Source organism: Rutidosis leptorrhynchoides, chromosome 1 (genome assembly GCF_046630445.1).
Source record: "Rutidosis leptorrhynchoides isolate AG116_Rl617_1_P2 chromosome 1, CSIRO_AGI_Rlap_v1, whole genome shotgun sequence".
Taxonomy (NCBI): Eukaryota; Viridiplantae; Streptophyta; class Magnoliopsida; order Asterales; family Asteraceae; genus Rutidosis; species Rutidosis leptorrhynchoides.
In genome coordinates this window covers 453,898,655-453,918,931 of record NC_092333.1, presented here as the reverse complement: position 1 = coordinate 453,918,931, position 20,277 = coordinate 453,898,655, and the positions used below count along the sequence as shown (strand labels likewise).

The following is a 20,277-nucleotide window of genomic DNA, read 5'->3' as shown; positions in this document are numbered from 1 at the left end:
TTTCAACCTAAGGTACATAGCTCAAGCTGCTACATAAAATTTAATGCTTTTATATATTTGACAATAAAACTTAAATAGTTATCCAATTTTCAAATGTTGGTCGTTTTGGTGTCAAATTGGGTAATGGTTGGTTTATACATGCTTATTATGTTGTACTAAGTGTGTTGGCAAATTCTGGTGTCTTAAAAAGGATTTTTAGATGTATTTTCGTTAAGGATTGATTTTGACGCGTTTGTGTAATTTTGAGAATTTGACGTTACCATCACATTTAGAATCTGATTTCGGAACTGTGGGATGATGTTCGGTCACTCGGGTCTGCTGATGATCTGGTTCCAATTTATGCTCCATCTATGGATTTGTTTTCCGTTCTCTAGCAGTACTGGTAGCTTATTTTGTTTGTTTCCGTTCCCATCAGTATTTATGTGATTGTTGATCCGCGATTTAGTTTAATGTAATGAAGTGTTTTTTTGCTTAGAAAAATGACTTTTCCATATTGCTCTTTATTTTTCAATATTGCACATATGTCGACTCAAACAGGTTAGTGAAATGCGTTAGACCAATAGAGGTGCAAATTTGGTTAGCAAAACTATTTTTGATGTGGTGAGAATGAGGTTGTGTCAATTAAAAATCAATATAACAGTGCAGCCACAGTCATCAGCTTGTATATGGCAATTTGGGATGCTAAAGGTCAGCCCTAATCCTTCATTATCCCTTGCTCATTTGATTATTTACATTATAATATAACCTGCTATCTATGTATCAATAGTAGGTTAAAATATTATTAAGTATCTATGTATAAGTTGATTATGTTTAAAGTCATTTTGAGAGAAGACTCTTTTCATCCAGTCATAATTTTGACTTTTTATGGTCAAAATGCATTTTTTGGGCAGTGTTTGACTTTTGGGTTTTGGTACACTTTTACGCTACTTCAGGGTCTGTTTAATGTCATGCAAAATACCTCATTAGTTGATTTAAGTATTATGGGTCAAAGTTAATATTTTGACATTTATAATTTTAGTGATAATGTATCACTTATAGTAGCTTGGTGTCCTTAATTGCCCAAGTGCATTATGGTTGAAAGGTCACTCAAGGGTTAAAGAACATGATATGATTTTGTGCATGGGATGTACAGTACAATTTCATCTTTCTGATTGATTTAAGTTTTTTGAGTTGATCGAATGCTTACAATTAATGCTTCAAGATGAATTCTAGAGATGATGATCAGGATTTGGCTAAATATTCCCAGTAGGTTGCTTCATTTGTAAATTACTGTTTCTTTCTGGTGAATCATCTATTTCTTATTTGATGTTTTTTAGTGGTCAATGCAGGAACCAAACTCTGGAACTGAAAGTTCATCTTCTATACTAACATCAAGGCCTAAAGCAATGTGTGTGTCCCCAAGATAAGATAGATCCAGATGAAATCGGATACCGAGGTAAACAAGTTGTTCACTATCATCTCGGCTTAAGGTCCGCACCCTTTACTTTCTATACAAGTTGTCGTTTATGGTGTTATTAGTTGTACTTGACCATTTTTTCATATAATGGCAGATGAATAAGAGGTCTCAACAGTTAAAGCATCTTAAAAGAATCAGCATCAAACGAGTAAGCTTAGGCTGTGTTTCTAAGTTATTAATTGAAAGGAAGTGAAATGAAGGGGAAGGAAAATAAGAAGAAATGGTGTTCCCAAGTTTGTTAATTGAAAGGAAGTGAAATGGAGGGGAAGTGAAATGTAGTGCAATTTTCCTTTGATTGATTCCTTCCAAATTGAAAGGATTCTTCATCCCTCGCTTTCATTTCATTTTATTTCATTTACTTTCCTGTAAATTGAAACTTGGGAACACACCCTTAGTGTTGAGGGTCGAGGTATGGTCAAGTACTTATAGATCAAAGTTGAGGAGGCTTAGTTTTAAAGATGAGTGTATTTATAACTCCTACACTTGGCTCACCTATACATGTAAATTTAACATTTCATGTTGCATTTGAGGTCCTAACAGAGTGTAAGTTGTTTGCATGATTTTTCGCTAATTATATATATTTGACAGGGTGCTGTATAATTATAGATGGTTGGTTTATCTTGTGGATTAGCTTTATGATGATGTGATTCATATCAACTTCTATAGTGAGCATGCTGAAATCTGTGTAAGTAACATTTGACATTTGATATTGCATTCGAGTTCTGAACAGATTGTAAGTTGTTTACATTTGTCAAGTATCATACTCATTTACTTAGTGTGTATAATGTATCTGTTTTTTATATTTGTTGATTTATTATTCACATATATTTCACTGCTCCTCCCTCCGTCTCATATTAATAGTCTCGTTTTAACTATAGAAGTCCTTTTGTTTTTTAACTTTGACTTTAAATTATTATGTGTTATATAATACTTGATGAACGTTATACCACTTAAAATATATTCAAAAGTCAATCTATTGATATAAGTTTTATCAAATAATATTTAATACAAAAAATAATATTTAAAGTCAAAGTTAAAAAGAAAATACTTTAAAAATCAAAACATGACTATTAATATAGTACAGAGGAGTATTACTTATATCATTAGCATAAATAAGTTATTTAGAATATATTTTTAACATCTTGTATGATTAAATACCCGCGAATGCGCGGGCTATAAACTAGTATTATTATATATACTAATTAAGTTACAAATGTTATAATATATAAATATATATATAAATGGATAGTCAATTATTGATACACAAAAGTAATATTATTGTATTACCTAAACTTGTGATATTTTTGCTATAAATAGCCATGAATGCAAGCATTAAACTTGCACCATTTTCTCACACTTACAAAGTGTTTCTTTCTTTCTCTCCATTATCATCTTTGTTCTTACACTTCATTATTAGCATTCTTAATCAAGAATCAAACCACTAAAGGTAGTTATAAGCCTACTGAATTATAACATCAAGAATCAAACCACTAAAGGTAGTTATAAGCCTACTGAATTATAACACGTTATCAGCACGATAATCTTAATACTAATTATGGTTGGCTCTGCCACCTAAATGATATATGGTCGGTTATACCACCTGAATAATATATGGTCGACACTGTCGCCTAATTATCATTTATGTTACTAACATTTATATTTCTATTATCTAACATTTATATGGTCGACACTGTCACCTAATTATCATTTATGTTATATAACATTTATTTATGATTGCTTACATATGGTCGACACTGTCGCCTACTTATCATTTATGTTATATTAAATTTATGTTTAATGTTTATATACTTATGAATATAAATTGAATCTAATTTATCTTGTTGTTTGTTTTAATTTTTGATAATAGAAAATGTCGAATCTGGAAAAGCTTAAATTTACTCCTTTAGAATCAACGGGAAATAACTACATGCCATGGGTTATAAAAGTAAAAATGCATCTTAAATCAATGGGCATTCTTGAAACCATAAATGAAAACAACACTTGTTCTGAAAAAGAACAAGCAACGGCATGTTGCTTTATTCATCAACATATTGATGAATGTTTACAAAATAATTATGTAACTGTAGAAGATCCCCATGTTTTATGGGAAGGTCTCAAAAGCAGATTCAATAATCAAAGAGAAATTTTACTTCCAGCTGCTATGGATCAATGGAGAACATTAAGGTTCCAAGACTTTAAGAAAGTAAATGAATACAGCTCAGCTCTGTATAATACAGTCTCACAACTTAAATTCTGTGAACATGAAATAAGTGATGCAGACATGTTGGAGAAAACTTTCTCCACAATGAATGCTGCCAACATCACGGTGCAAAGAAATTTGAGAATGCTAAAGTTCAACACATATCCTGAACTTAATTCATATCTCTTGGTTGCAGAGCAAAATGATGAGCTATTAATGAAAAATCAGCAATCCCGTCCTACTGGTACACTTGCAATCCCTGAAGCAAATACTGCAAATAATTATAAACAGGGACAAGGACGCGGGCAAGGTCGTGGTTATAATAACCATCGCCATCATCATGCCAAAAGCCATAACTATGGTAGAAACCATCCTTATGGTAATGGGAATGGGCGTGGCCGTGGTCGTGGCCGTGGTGGTCAAAGAAATAATAATCCACGAAAATATAAATATCAACCACAAAACAAGCCCACTAAACAAGATGTTGAAGAAAATTCTTCTAAAAATTCTGAAGAATCTTGTTACAGATGTGGTAGAATGGGCCACTGGGCTAATACTTGCCGAACATCTAAACATCTTGTTAAGATGTATCAGGATTCGCTGAAAGGTAAAGAAAAGGAAGTAAATTTTGTGGATAATATTGATCCAACAGTCACTGAGCAACCATCTGATTTATATGAAGATTTCTTGAATTAAATTAATATGTTTCTTTTATAAATAAAACGATTTAACCTTTGTCATCATGTTTTCTCAAATGTTTCAGTTCTATATGTTTTGTCAAATGTTCTAGTTCTATATTTGATGTTTCAATTCTATGTATGTCAAATGTTTCAGTTTTATCTATTTGTGTGTAATAAACATTTTGTGTAACATTTATATACTTACTGTTTGTTTCTTATATATGAAGTTTAATATGAATTCTGCTGGAACACAACATCAATCAAGTAGTGGAGATCTCTGTATAGCAGATAGTGGTACTACACACACTATACTTAAATCTGAAAAATATTTCATTGATTTGAAACCAACGGAAGGAACTATACATACAATATCAGGTGCTGCTAACTTGATAGAAGGGATAGGAAAGGCAAAATTCATATTACCAAACGGTACAACATTTTTAATTAATAATGCCTTATTCTCTCCTAAGTCAAGCAGAAATTTATTGAGTTTTTCTGACATATACCTTAATGGATATGATTATCACTCAGTAACGGCAGAAAATGAGAAATATTTAAGTATCACTAACAAGAATCACGTGATTGAAAAACTGTCAAGACTTAATTCTGGATTACATTATACACATATAAATGTACCAGAAGCACATATGGTGATTAAAGAAAAGTATATTGATCCTGGTGTATTTAATTTATGGCATAACAGATTGGGCCATCCAAGATCAACAATGATGAAAAGAATTATTGAATGTACACATGGACATCCACTGAAGGATAGAAAAATCCTTCATGATACAATGGTTCCATGTATATCTTGCTCTCTTGAAAAATTGATAACTAGACCCTCACCACTTAAGGTTGAGAAAGAATCACCAATGTTTCTTGAAAGAATTCAAGGTGATATTTGTGGACCAATTCATCCACCATGTGGACCATTTAGATATTTCATGGTCCTAATAGACGCATCTAGTAGATGGTCTCATGTTTGTCTGTTATCAAGCCGTAATGTGGCATTTGCAAAATTTCTTGCCGAAATTATTAAATTGAGAGCACATTTTCCTGATTACATCATTAAAAAGGTGAGACTTGATAATGCTGGTGAGTTTACATCTCAAGCATTTAATGACTATTGCATGTCTATAGGAATTGTTGTTGAACATTCTGTTGCTCATGTGCATACACAAAATGGTTTAGCAGAGTCACTGATTAAACGTTTACAGTTAATCGCTAGACCATTGATAATGAGAACAAAACTCCCTGTATCTATATGGGGTCATGCAATTTTACATGCTGCTGCATTGATTCGCATCAGACCAAGTGCAAGTCATAAATATTCCCCCCTACAACTTGCTTTTGGTCAAGAGCCAAATATTTCCCACCTTAGAACATTTGGATGTGCAGTATATGTTCCAATTACGCCACCACAACGTACAAAAATGGGTCCTCAAAGAAGGTTGGGAATATATGTTGGATATGAAACATCTTCAATCATAAGGTATATTGAACCTATGACAGGTGATGTTTTTACAGCACGTTTTGCTGATTGTCATTTTAATGAAACATTGTTTCCTAGATTAGGGGGAGAAATAAAAAATAAAGAAAATGATGTTTCATGGTGTGAACCTCAATTAAAGTATCTTGATCCTCGCACAAAAGAATGCGAGATAGAAGTTCAAAAGATAATGCATATATAAGAACTTGCAAATCAATTGCCTGATGCATTCACAGATACAAAAAGGGTGACTAAATCATATATACCAGCAGTTAATACTCCAGCTCGAGTTGAGATTCCAAATCGAAAAACTGATAATGTAGTCACTCAAGAATCTATGCCACGTCTGAAACGTGGGAGACCAGTTGGTTTCAAAGATAAAAATCCTCGAAAAAGAAAATCAGCTGATAATAAGGTAAAAGAAAGTGTTCAAGAAGAACCACAAATCAGTACTCCTACTGCAGAGGAGATTGATGATGTCAATACAGAAATTGCAATCAATTATGCACATTCAAAAATATTATGGAACCGAAATGAAATGAAAAATCTTGATGAGAAATTTTCATTTAATGTTGCATATGACATCATGAATAATGATGATGATCCAGAACCAACATCTATGGTTGAATGTCAAAATAGACATGATTGGGCTCAATGGAAAGAAGCAATACGAGCTGAATTAGAATCACTCAATAAAAGAAAAGTTTTCGGATCCATCATTCTCACTCCTAAAGATGTGAAACCTGTAGGATACAGATGGATTTTTGTCCGAAAAAGAAATGAGAAAAATGAAGTTACAAGGTATAAAGCTAGACTTGTAGCTCAAGGTTTTTCTCAAAGACCGGGAATTGATTATGAAGAAACTTATTCCCCTGTTATGGATGCAATTACTTTTAGATACTTAATCAGCCTGGCAGTTTCTAAAAATTTAGAAATGCATCTCATGGATGTTGTGACTGCTTATCTATATGGATCACTTGATAGTGATATATATATGAAGATACCTGAAGGATTTAAGGTACCAGAAGCATCAAATGCAAAACCCAAAGAAATGTATTCGATTAAATTACAAAGATCTTTATATGGGTTAAAACAATCGGGACGTATGTGGTATAACCGATTAAGTGATTACTTGATAAGCAAAGGGTATACAAATAACCTTACTTGTCCTTGTGTTTTCATTAAGAAAACAACATCCGGATATGTGATCATAGCTGTTTATGTTGATGATCTTAACATCATAGGTACAAATAAAGAGATCCATGAAGCCATTCAACTTCTAAAGAAAGAATTTGAAATGAAAGATCTCGGAAAAACCAAGTATTGCCTTGGTTTACAAATTGAGCATATGCCTAATGGTTTACTTGTACATCAAACAACATATACTGAAAAGATTCTGAAACGTTTCAATATGTCCAAGGCAAAACCATTAAGTACTTCTATGGTTGTTAGATCACTCAATGTTGAAACTGATCCATTTCGTCCATGTGAAGATCATGAAGATATTCTTGGACCAGAAGTACCATATCTTAGTGCAATTGGAGCTCTTATGTATCTTACAAATTGTACAAGACCTGACATTTCTTTTGCAGTTAATTTGTTGGCAAGGTTCAGCTCTGCTCCTACCAAAATACACTGGAATGGGATCAAACACATATTTCGATACCTTCGAGGAACTACTGATTTAGGATTATTTTATTCTAACGAATAAAAACAAGATTTGGTTGGTTATGCTGATGCAGGTTATTTATCTGATCCACATAAAGCTAAATCTCAAACTGGATATGTATTCCTAAATTGAGGTACTGCAATATCATGGCGTTCTCAAAAACAAACACGTGTTGCTACATCATCAAATCATGCCGAAGTGATTGCATTACATGAAGCTACTCGGGAATGTTTTTGGTTGAGATCAATGACACAAATCATTACTGATTCTTGTGGACTAGAACGCGATAAAAGTCCAACAATTATCTATGAAGATAATGCAGCTTGCATAGCACAGATGAAAGAAGGGTATATCAAAAGTGACCGAACCAAACACATACCTCCTAGATTCTTCTCATACACTCAAAATCTCATTAAGGACAACGAGATTGAAATGAGACATGTTCAATCCAGCAAAAACTCTGCTGATCTTTTCACGAAAGCACTTCCAACTGCTATTTTCAGAACACACGTTCATAACATTGGTATGAGACATGTTCAAAAGATGTAACAACTGAAGCGATGTCTACTTGAGGGGGAGTCAACTCCATGCTGCACTCTTTTTCCCTTAGCTAAAGTTTTTTTCCCACTGGGTTTTCTTTAGCAAGGTTTTTAACGAGGCAGTAACTTACAGTTGATCTTCAACAAACAAAATTGATATCCAAGGGGGAGTGTTATAATATATAAATATATATATAAATGGATAGTCAATTATTGATACACAAAAGTAATATTATTGTATTACCTAAACTTGTGATATTTTTACTATAAATAGCCATGAATGCAAGCATTAAACTTGCACCATTTTCTCACACTTACAAAGTGTTTCTTTCTTTCTCTCCATTATCATCTTTGTTCTTACACTTCATTATTAGCATTCTTAATCAAGAATCAAACTACTAAAGGTAGTTATAAGCCTACTGAATTATAACATCAAGAATCAAACCACTAAAGGTAGTTATAAGCCTACTGAATTATAACAACAAATATGATCATTACATAATGTCAATTGTGAAGCTAAATTATTGTCAGTTTTACAACACAAAATATTAGAGACTTTCACAAACGTTTCCATTGCGTTGCGCCGACATAAGAGTTGCTACAATTATAATCAATATGAAATATACGGGTAACGATATCGGGCCTGTCAGCGGATGTCAAGAAAAGATACTGCTGAAAAATATCTTAAAGATTGAATTTGACCGCAACCGTCCTAAATCTTGTTAAAACGATGAAAGATCTGTTAAACGAACATTTAAAATGCGAAAAATATTAAAATAGAGACCAATTGATGATGATGATGATGATGATGATGATCATCATCATCATCATCATCATCATCATAATAATAATAATAATAATAATAATATAATAATAATAATAATAATAATAATAATAATAATAATAATAATAATAATAATAATAATAATAATAATATTGTTTGTTCTCTAAGGGGTTTCGAACGGTTAAGTCTATTCCTCCCAAGTGTCGTTTGGGGTTTTCTCAGGTTTTGAAAGGTGCTCTTGATAAGGTGATCTCTAAGCCTAATGACATTTCTAGTTGGGTCTCTTTGTTGGTGTTACCCCTTTGTACCCTTAAAACCTTTCGGCCACGGAGTAGTCGTGAGTCTAGGTCTTCGATAAAGCGTCGGCATCAGGAACATGATATTTCCCGTGCTATTTGCTCTTGGGGGACAGCGGGTGGAAGTTTACAACTTGTGAGGGAGTATTTGGCAGAGGATTCTCCTATGTTGTCAGTGGTTGATGATGAGGTCCTTGATTTGGAAGTGCGTAATATTAAGCAGTGTCGTAGGAAGATTTGTGATGGCCATTACACCGCTGCAGTTCGTGTTCTTTCTTCATCAGGCGTTGCTCCTTATAATGACGCCACATTGGCGGACTTGCTGTCTAAGCACCCTTCTTCTATAGCTCCATCCTTGCCTAATATGCCGGTTGATCACCCTCACCTCGTTACGACTTCTGCTGTTGTTTTGGGCCAGATTAAAAGTTTTCCTCGGGGCACATCATGTGGTAGGGATGGTTTACGTGCACAACACCTTATGGATTGCTTGAGTGGTGCTGCTGTGGCAGTCTCGGATGAGTTGGTTGGCTCTATTACCGGGGTCGTTAATCTCTTTCTAGCTGGAAGGTGCCCTATGGAATTAGGAGAGTATATAGCTAGTGCTCCCCTCACACCGCTTGTCAAGCCCGGCGGGGGTCTTCGTCCTATAGCTGTGGGTACTGTTTGGCGACATCTTGTTTCGAAGGTTGGCGCTGCTATGGTTGGCCAGTCTTTGGGAAGTTACTTCGATGGTCTTCAATTTGGTGTTGGGGTTTCGTCAGGTGGCGAGGCTATTCTTCATACTGTGAATCGGTTGATTGAGGATCGTGGCTCTGATGTTGGCCTCTCTATGTTATTAGTTGATTTTCAAAATGCATTCAATCTAGTTGATCGTACGGTCATGTTACGTGAAGTTCGCCGCCTTTGTCCGAGCATTTCTCGGTGGGTTGAATTTTGCTACTCTAATCCAGCCAGATTGTATTATGGGAACCACACTTTATGGTCTTCTCAGGGGGTGCAACAGGGTGATCCCCTTGGTCCGCTGCTTTTTGCTTTGGTCTTACAACCCTTGGTTTCTAAAATCAGAGATAATTTTGAGGTTTGTCTTCAGGCGTGGTATTTGGATGATGGCACTATTATTGGGGACACTTTGGTGGTGGGGAAGGTTTTGCATTTGATTATGGAGGATGGGCCTCGTTTTGGGCTACATCTCAACGTTGAAAAAACTGAAATTTTCTGGCCTACAGAGGACCCTCGCAGCAGGCAAGTAGGTGTCTTTCCTCCTAATATTGCTCGACCTTTAAATGGTGTTAAGTTGCTTGGGGCCCCCGCAAGTTCCGATCCTGATTTTTGTAGTGAACTGGTGATGCAAAGGGTGACCAAGTCCATTGCGCTTATGGATAAGGTTGCTAAGCTTGATGATCCTCAGTGTGAGTTGTTGTTGCTTAGGGCATGTACGAGAGTTTCTAAACTCTACTTTACCTTGCGTACTTGTCCTCCTAGTATATTTGAGGCGGCTCAACGCGCTTTCGATGGAGCCCTTCGATCTTCCTTGGAGCGTATTTTTCGCTAGCTTTCCAAGGACATGCATATCATATAACTTATCTTAATAGCATATGTATTTAATTCAAGATTCGACATAACCTATCTAACGACAATAACGAACGTATAAGTATGCATAATCTTATATACTCGAGCATTAGTCAGGGATACACTAATAATATATAAAAGTTAAGTTATGAGGGCTCACGTATCAATATTGAGATTCAATATTGCAGAAAAAGTACGTAGACGCAACGGGGATGATAAACACTAGTTTGACTCACGAGCAATACTCCCGAACCATACCCATAACCTCCATAGCTATAACCCATAATTTTCTTAGCTCTAACCCGCTCGAAAAACAATTTCGAAATCACTCGGACAGCACTCCGTCGTAATATTTTATGTATACTAATAATATCTTGAAATAATACGGAGTAAATATATATATGTAAATCGATTGAGAGAGTTTAGAGAAAAAATATTTTCAAGTGTCTATGAAATAATGAAACCTATTGAATTCTATTTATAATAAATTTTTGAATTATTAAAGTGAATTATTAAAGTATGAATTATTAAAGTAAATTATTAAAGTATGAATTATTAAAGTGAATTATTAAAGTATAAATTATTAAAGTGAATTATTAAAGTATGAATTATTAAAGTGAATTATTAAAGTATGAATTATTAAAGTGAATTATTAAAGTATGAATTATTAAAGTGAATTATTAAAGTTAAAGTAAAGTAAAAATAAAGTAAAGGTAAAGTTTAAGTATAGTAAAAGTATAAAACTATGTACGTATAATACGCGTATAAATATATATAATATTAATTTAAATCGTTATATATATTTAATAAAATAAAATATAAATATCGTTATCTTTATCATACTGGTTAAGTAATGAGTTGTCAAAAGTGGTTCTAGATATTTATAAAAATTATATACGTTTTAATAATAAAGTTCTTTTTAAACTGAAAACGTTTTTGTACGTTTGAAACTAAATCAAATAAATATGATAATTTTGTTTTCCAAAACTAAATATATTTAAGAATCATTTTGTTTAAAGGTTAAAATAAAGGAAATCGTTATATCATAAAACGTTTTAGAAAAGTAGAATCATATATATTCATAATAGGTTTCAAGTTTTTAAATTACAGTCTGTTAGTGAAGCATGGGATAAAGTCCAAAGGTTAAATAAACGTATGAAATCATCTTAATGAAAAATGTCGAGTTACTTAACTTGTTGTAAGTTATTTACACTTCACGTTCTTACTTATAAATCACTTTACCATTTTTCGAATGTTGTCAAAAAGAATAGATTTCTTAAATCACAATGGACCCGTAATCATATCACAATGTATCAGATAAATCAATCATTTGATATTATCTTCTAATTCCATTGATAAACATATTGAAACAAATACGTTCGTGTAAAGTATTATACGTTTAATACTTTATTAATATTCTCAAGTTATAATATATATATATATATATATATATATATATATATATATATATATATATATACATATATATACATATCTATTTATATATAACGGTTCGTGAATCGTCGGAATTTGGTCGAGGTTATAATGAATGTATGAACACAGTTTAAAATTCTTGAGATTTAACTTAACAAACTTCTTTGCTTATCGTGTCGGAATAATATAAAGATAAAGTTTAAATTTGGTTGGAAATTTCCGAGTTGTCACATATGCGCGCCGCGCAAATGGCCAGGATCATGTACCTGGTGCCAGTCTCAAGTTCTGGAATGATTTTGCGCGTTAGCGCGCGCCGCGCATATTGTCAGGCAAGAAACTATTGTTGTTTTTTAAAAAAAAAAAACGTGTTTCTCGTGTTGCGTTTTGGGGTCGTTACATGTTGACTATGTGAGGTCATAACAAAATTTAGCCGATCACTTGATCAAAGGATTAGCAAGGGACTTAGAGCATAAGTGTGCTAGTGGTGTGGGATTGAAGTCCATCTAGCTCTTCCATAGTGAGATACCCAATTCTCTTCTAGTACAACGCTAGAAGCTTGAATTCAATATGGAAAGCCTACTATTTGAATATTGGAACACATGTAAATATGACCCCAAGGTATGTGTTCGGACCTACAAGATAAAGTGAGGTTAAACTATAACACTTCTTAATAGTTTTCTTGATAAATTTTATTCTGGAAGCAAGATTGAAGAAAACTACCTATGTGGACATGAAGTTTTGCAGCTTCAAGAAAGCGTGGACTTGGCTTTTGATATGTTCATGGGAGGATTGAGACACATGGCTTGTAAAGAATCGGGTCTAATTGTAGAAAGTACGAAATTGATGTGTATATTATCTTCCAGTTTTCAAATGATTTGATGGGTTCACACGTTACGGGCATCCTGATTTTCAAATACTTGATATGTGTAATATACTAGCTGGTAATTCAATTCATAGAACATTTCCATTGAAGCATTGGTTTGACTGTTTGTTTACATTTTATTAAATCAAGGATAACACTAATATGGGGGGATTTATCGGTGATTTTAGTATGATCCAATGAATCATTTTAGTGTATTAGATTTACTAGGTTGAAAGTGAAGCAGTCTCTAATACTCTAGAACGAATTTGGAGAGTGTAGGGTACACGTCTGTCAAAGAGTTAAAGAGCTAGCTTGAATTGGGTTGAAGTTTGTTGAAGAAACTAACTTAAATGGTTGTCCAGGTTTAAGGAGCGCTGCACCAGGATTTCTGGTGCGCCGCACCTAGTGATATGGTGTGTCGCTCTTGATATTTGAAAAGCGTCGCTCCTCATAATTAAAATGGGTCCATATATATCACGAAGCAAAAGGTGATTTTGGTAGTTCTAAGGAGCGCTGCTCCTGTGTGCTCGTACTGCAGAAAAGTGGCAACTTTTGCCCAAACGTTTTGCAACGTTTCACAAAGATTAGTTATTAATTCTGGACGTTTTGGGACTTGTTTAAAGGCTTTATTAGGGTCTTAATACACCCTTTAAAACAAGTGCATTGCCTAGAGTTGTGATTCTTGATCATAACTAATTTTGAAAGATTGCAACATTTCATTGCACCTTTTGACCAAATGCAAATACAAGGCCTCTTTCACTAAGGAAAGGTTCCAGAAATTTGACATTTCTAATATACTTTTAATCTTCCAGATTAGACTTTCATCAATTGCAAGGAACGATTTTTTTTTGGTCAAAAAAATTGTTCATACTAGTTATATTATAATAGTGATTTTGTGTAACCCGTTACCAAGTAGGTCAAAATACTTTATTAAAAAAGTGTTCACACGATTCTAGTATCAATTCGGTTCCAGATTCTCAACCCACTAATCCACCTTTCTAATAGAATCTATGGAAGATTTGCAGATGGTAAACAAATAATATTAATTGCAAACTCAACAAACAAAAGTTGTGTAACCGTTGACTTACAAGGTTGTGGTACAAGAAGAGATAAATAAGTCTTGCTGTAACATAAGAAAAAAATGGACTCTATATAAACAAAAACACAGCACAAGCGCTGTGAAGCCAAATGCACCTTCACATCAAGCCATGATCTCTTGAAAGGGCCACTTGATGCAGGTTACAAGCCCCAATTCTCACAGTACAAGTAATAATTGTAACGCGTCAAGCCAGAAAATAAAGCGAGTCAGCCCATGTTCTCCATGAAGGTTTCAGTTAAGGTGTTACCATTGATGATCTTTGTTGTCCCTATGATAATGTCATATGCCATTCCTTCCTACACGTAACAAGATAAACCCAGATTCAATATATATACTAATATAAATGTATATATATTATATAAAAATACATCGGCACAATAATCCAACTCATGAAGAATACCTGAGAGCTGAGAAAGCGGAGTGCAGAAATTTCGGCAAAAGTTACCCCTCCAACAAAGACGACTAGAACAAGAGAACGCCTCCCATCTTGAGGTCTGATTAACATTCAACGGTAGCTAAATACATGCTCAAATATTCTTATGTAATACAATTACTTGGTGTGAGTTATTTAATAAACAAGGATTAGGTGTTACAGAAAACATACTTGTCCATGCGTAAACCCCCTGGCAATATATCAAATGATGGACTGTTTGCAAACGCACTCTGAAGCATGGAGTAAATTTAGTCACATGGTTATTATAATGTCGTAAACAGGAGATGATGGAAAACAAAATAAGGGAACATACATATTCAAAGAGTTTCAACAACATAGAAAAGACAGACATGTTAAACTAGTACTAACCCTCTTCGACTCTGTATGTGTGCCAGGTAACAGCTTCAGTATTTCTTCAAGGGGACGCCTGATTAACCAAATAACAATGCATAGAGAGATAATTATTTTAAAAAAATAAATAAATAAAAGGAAAAAAAAAAATGAAATGGGAGGTTAGACTGAAGTAAAGTTGTGCTACATTATCTGATGATTAGAAATCTGCCAATCAGATTTGCTACCACTTATAGTATCAGGTGGAAACTCCGATACATTTACTTATGCACGGGTCAATTTGGCCCGTGTTTAATTTCAGACATGTCAAATAAGGTGCCAAATCAAAGTCTTTGTTGACAGCATAAAATTTCATAGATCAATTTTATTTGAGGATATGTTATTAGAGATTTGTTCATAAATTCCAAAATTTTAAACTACGTATTTGAAGGGCAACCTACAACCTGGCCTAGTTCAATTCAGCACGTACTAAAAATCACATGCTTCAAACTGGACCCGTTTGACCTGTTACCAACCCGCCAGACATGATCAGAGCTAGGAAATTCAACTAGATGGGGCATAATTTTTGAAACTACATTGATCCCCTTAACATTTCCTTGAGGGGGCAGCTACCCCCCTCTACCTCCCTTGTAGATCCGCCTCGCCTGCTGATCTTACCACCTTTATCTTTAAATAAGAAATAAGAGGCAGATATTAAATTAAGCTCACCATCCAGATCGAATAGCATGTTGAATCAGGCGAATACTCAGAGGAGCATATCCAGAGAAAACATACGAAATATCTTTAGGACTGCCACAAAATAATATAGAAATAATAAAAATAAGCCAACAAATATCAACCGTAAAAAAACTAGAACACGAAGAACAAAATCATCAAAAAATATATCATCCTCACAAATATAACACTGTTTCTAGACATGATGACTTATAAAAGTGAGTAGTAATTAAAATTTGGTGGTGGTTGTATGAATACATTACTTGGTTGTGTCGGTATCCTCAACCACGAGTTGAAGAGCACGTTTGATCGTCAACCAGTTGTTTTTTCCCTCCTGAAAACAAAAACGGAACCGAACTCATTTTTTCTATTTATATTTGAAAAATAAAAAAACAATTAGAATAGGCTAACAGAAAGTGCAATATTAGGAACCTGCTTCCTGAACAACCCAGCTTTTTCCAAATTGTTAAGGGTAGCTATGTGCTCAAATCCATAACTGTGAAGAATCTCTCTCCTAAATCAGGATAGCAACAACCATAAAATAAGTTCATTGTTTCTTTACATATAAATAGTAACCGATAATAAAAATAATATAATATATTATCCTTACCTAAGATAGTCAAAGTTCCTTTTTGGTAACCCAGCATTGGTAACTGAAAGTAAGATAAGAAGACGGAGGACGCTAACGAGAGGCTCCTGTTTATGAATCATCTCTTCAATGTACTCAAAGCAACTGTAAACAAAAATCGATAAAAGCTCAGTAATTAAATTTTTCTACATCTGACAAAAGAAGTTATTCGAGCTTACATATCATAGCTTTCAGCCTCGATGATGGTGTGTTCCATGTCAAGTTTCCCAAGAAACGAAGGTTTTGAAGTGAGCGTAGATAAATGCTGAGCGAGATTTATGTGTCTCTAAATAACAACAAACGGCATTTCAAATTTAGAATATTTCTTATGAAGTGAAATGAGACGGAATACGTTGGAAAAGGCACATACAGTCATTTCTGGCAATGAGTTGAGCTTTTTGACAAAGTCCTTTAATTCAGAGACTGTTTGATTCTGTAATCAAACAGAAATTAATTTAATTGTCAAAATAAATGAATAATAATGACACCTATTAAATTACATTAAAACATTATCGAAACTTACAGTAGTTGTCATATCTGTGTAGTCCTGCTTCATGGATGTTGCTTTTTGACGTAGAACCTGCAATCATACTGTGTATGGCAACTAAGGGTGTGTTTGGTTGGGGTTTTAAAGGGTGGTGCATATATTACTAGAGTGGAGAAGAACGTGTTATCTAAATAATAAACGTGCACATACATGCATACACAAATACTTTTTTTTTTTTTTAATGAATGACATTAGTAAAGTAGTTATAATAGTTGAACCTGGACAACAACTTCAAAGTTAAGATCTCGGGTCTCCCTGAATAACTTGTCACTAGAAAAAAATATCAAAGTATCAAGAAAACATAATCACAATTGAACACATACATACAAAGTGATTCGTAAACACAAGATTTGAGTGCATACGTTGAATTAAGAGGAACCTTTGTTTTTTTCCCATCTTGTTGGTTTGCACCCATGATTGATGCATCTATCTCCACAGCACCATTATTGATGTGTAAAAACTGCAAAAAATTAGATATGATTTATATAGAACAGCAAGAAGATGCACCTTTCAATTGCACTTCTGAATGGGATGTACATGGTGCTTTATAATCAATTCAAAATGAGCCGAAAAACCATACTCAAATCATCAATTGTAACAGGGTTACAACAATTTAAAATAGACAGACATAAAACAGTTTGGGATTGATACATTATCACACTGGAAAACAATGTGAAGCCCCGATTTGTGAAAGGTCAAGTTTGGTGTAAGATATATTTTTATCATGGTACTTCAACAAGGACAATATATTATTGTCTTTACCTCGTCCATAAGCCCTTCATATGTCAATTGAGAACACATTGGAGTAACCATATCCAACTGCAATGAAACAACAATAATGCAGGTTTAATCACAAAGCTATAAAGAGTATTAATCAACACTACTAGATGACGTACCTCTCTGTCCAGAATAATAAGGGTATTTATCTCAGGTGCGCCCGTCTACAGTTTCAGGAAGAAGAGTAAGAGTGGTTTCTATTTACATATATTAGACAGCATATAATTATAATTATAATAATTATTATTAATATATTACTAGTTATTAATACTAGAAAGAGTGAGTCACCATTTAAATGTATCACTTGTATAAAACGGACTTACATCAGTTGAGTTGACAGGCTCTTCAGCTTGCATACGGTTAAGCATGTCAGCAACACGTACAGATGATTTCCCTTTTGCCCTAACATTAGGTATCAGACCATAAGAGAACTGCAGAATAAATCAAACTAAATTAATCTATATCTATAGCATCAATAAAAAGAGATGTTTATTGTATAAATAAGTAAACTAAACCTCAAGTTTGTGTATGGCTTTGGCAATATGCCAAAGAGAGGTTGAGTCACCATCAGTAAGACATTCCTGTTAAGAGAAAAACGAGGCACAGGGATTTAATAGAAACAGAGACAACACAGCTAAATATTCTAGATTTGTGGAATTTTAGTCTTAACATCTTGATAATGTAACGATACATACTTTAAAAGATAAGTCGAGTTCAAATGATATTATATCCTCATCCAGTGGAACAGCATATAACGGGAACTCCCCAATAGTTATTAAATTATGAACTTTTTCATCCTCGAGAATCTGCAAATCAAATATTGTTTGTGAATATCGAGTAATATCGTCATCCAATCATTTGCTAGAGTAGACAAACTTTGTATAATGTGTAAAGGTACAACTGTACAGGATAACTTACTTTCTCACATGCAACAGCCCGGCGGGGGACAAAATAGAGAAAATATTCTCTCTGAAGCCCTTTAGAGTTGTCGTTGTGAATATGTGAAGAAATATATTTCATCAAATCAAGCTGGGTTTGTACAAGGTACACCACTTTTGTACAGGTACTCTCGATTGGATCTGCATTAAGATGATGCAGTTCAGCCCCATGTTCCTGTTTGTGCATTTTAATTTGCATTGTCAGTCAGAGAACCCAATATATGGCACCGCATAGAAGTTCTAATATTGGGATTTATTGGGTAATTGGGAATTTTGTTATCATTATTGGTAACATGCAACGAAAATTACTTTTCTCCTATTGCTTTAGCAGAAGTTGTCAAATAGGTGCCTAGTATGTTTAAATTTGAACCCTATGAAACTGCTTAGCCGTGATCAGACCCTCAGGGTTCTATAACGGTGATTTACTTTCTTTATTCTGTTACAAGTTTGTTATTTTGTTGATCGGTGTCTCATAAAATATCCATATCCATGTAATTAAATTATGGTTCTTCATAGTTACTGTAAGATGCAAACACAGATGTGTTATGATATAATGTTGTACATTACACCTCTAATGATCTTGCTTCAGTGGTAAGTGCAAGTTCAAATTCTTGATCTATCTAGGGCAACTAACAAGCATAATCTAGTTCTAAATGAGATTGTGATAGGCAAACAGATATTTAACTTTGGCATTTTAGTCACACTAAACCTAAACTCGTACCAAACTACAATTGCAGCCCCAACTTTTATACATATTTACAGAGTCATGTTCTATATAGTTATTACAGAATTTATCAGCTGTTACAGAACTTCATATCTCATATTAATTCAAAAACCTAATGTGTCTAATTCTAATTACTCCTAACAAATATGAGATAATTAAAAGTTGCATACAATAAAGAAAAGTTACAGACTGACCTTAAGAACTGAAGTCTGAACAATTAACGACAGCGTACCGCCCAGCTTCGGATCGATTACCAGACATTTTTTCCCTCGAATCTATATATTAAAATAATCATATCAGTTACTCTGTACTTATTCAATTTAATTTTAATACTAGGAGCAATAAACAGTACCTAATACATGAAAATCACACAGTTATAATCAGGAAATCGAGCTTACATTTTTCAGAATTGTTATGAGCTCTTTCTGAGACTGATCTCTGTAAATCAAATCAAAAGTCATAATTTAAAAATAAAGATAACCTAAAATTAAAGCAGATGAACTGATACGTATTATAGGTATGTAGATGAACTGAAACTAATTAACTAACTAACCTTATAGGAGCGAAATTGATAGGTCCGTTTTGTAAATTGGGAATTTGAGCCATTAATTGTTGATCCTTTTACCTACGATCGTTTTTTTTTTTTTTTTTTTTGTCTGTGTAATGACACTCGGATGGGATGGAATTACAAACGAAAATACGGATTTAGGGTTTTAAACTTATGTCATAGAAAATAGAAAATTTGGATATGAAAAGCATCGGATGAGTTAGATCTCGAACATTATACGCGTGATTTTGAGTTCTGAAATGTCTAAATTTTGTGTTAGCTTTATACGTGAGCTTATTTTCGGTTTCAACGAGGAAGGTTATGGTACTAGACATATGTTCTTTTCTTCCCAAAAAATCAGAAATTCAATTAATTAATTAAATTATATAAGTATGTAGATAAAAGCAACTGAAACTAACTAACTAACTAACTAACCTTATAGGAGCGAAATTGATAGGTCCGTTTTGTAAATTGGGAATTTGAACCATTAATTATTGATCCTTTTACCTACGATCGTTTTTAATTTTTTTCTGTGTAATGA

At 33.7% G+C, this 20,277-nt stretch overlaps 1 protein-coding gene and 1 long non-coding RNA gene across 3 annotated transcripts; one reads left to right on the top strand and one right to left on the bottom strand.

Moving 5' to 3' along the window:
* Nucleotide 1: 1 nt before the first annotated feature.
* Nucleotides 2–2,145, top strand: LOC139873550 (uncharacterized). Of its 2 annotated transcripts, XR_011767378.1 has the most exons (3): nucleotides 2–1,469; nucleotides 1,551–1,956; nucleotides 2,045–2,145. It is a non-coding gene; the product is annotated as an uncharacterized lncRNA (long non-coding RNA). The 2 variants fall into 2 exon arrangements; XR_011767377.1 differs by having other exon boundaries at nucleotides 1,551–2,056.
* Nucleotides 2,146–14,004: 11,859 nt separating this feature from the next.
* On the bottom strand, nucleotides 14,005–19,717 carry LOC139873539 (vacuolar protein-sorting-associated protein 33 homolog). The gene is made up of 21 exons (XM_071861466.1): nucleotides 19,588–19,717; nucleotides 19,384–19,464; nucleotides 18,446–18,640; nucleotides 18,223–18,333; nucleotides 18,043–18,108; nucleotides 17,851–17,958; nucleotides 17,647–17,691; nucleotides 17,513–17,569; nucleotides 17,113–17,210; nucleotides 16,969–17,020; nucleotides 16,727–16,783; nucleotides 16,574–16,636; nucleotides 16,383–16,489; nucleotides 16,186–16,308; nucleotides 16,008–16,089; nucleotides 15,839–15,909; nucleotides 15,570–15,650; nucleotides 14,880–14,937; nucleotides 14,682–14,740; nucleotides 14,478–14,571; nucleotides 14,005–14,373 (listed from the first exon to the last, which is right to left on the bottom strand). Exons 1-21 carry the CDS (start codon nucleotides 19,648–19,650, stop codon nucleotides 14,284–14,286), a joined length of 1,761 nt encoding a protein of 586 aa, XP_071717567.1. The 5' UTR covers nucleotides 19,651–19,717; the 3' UTR covers nucleotides 14,005–14,283.
* Nucleotides 19,718–20,277: the final 560 nt, after the last annotated feature.

Coding starts and splice junctions, on each gene's coding strand:
- LOC139873539 (XM_071861466.1), bottom strand. CDS start 19,650: ATGACTTTTGATTTGATTTACAGAGATCAGTCTCAGAAAGAGCTCATA. Junction 17,570..17,646: donor TTATTATTCTGGACAGAGAG/GTACGTCATCTA, acceptor GTTTCATTGCAG/TTGGATATGGTTACTCCAAT. Junction 16,490..16,573: donor ACTCATTGCCAGAAATGACT/GTATGTGCCTTT, acceptor GTTGTTATTTAG/AGACACATAAATCTCGCTCA.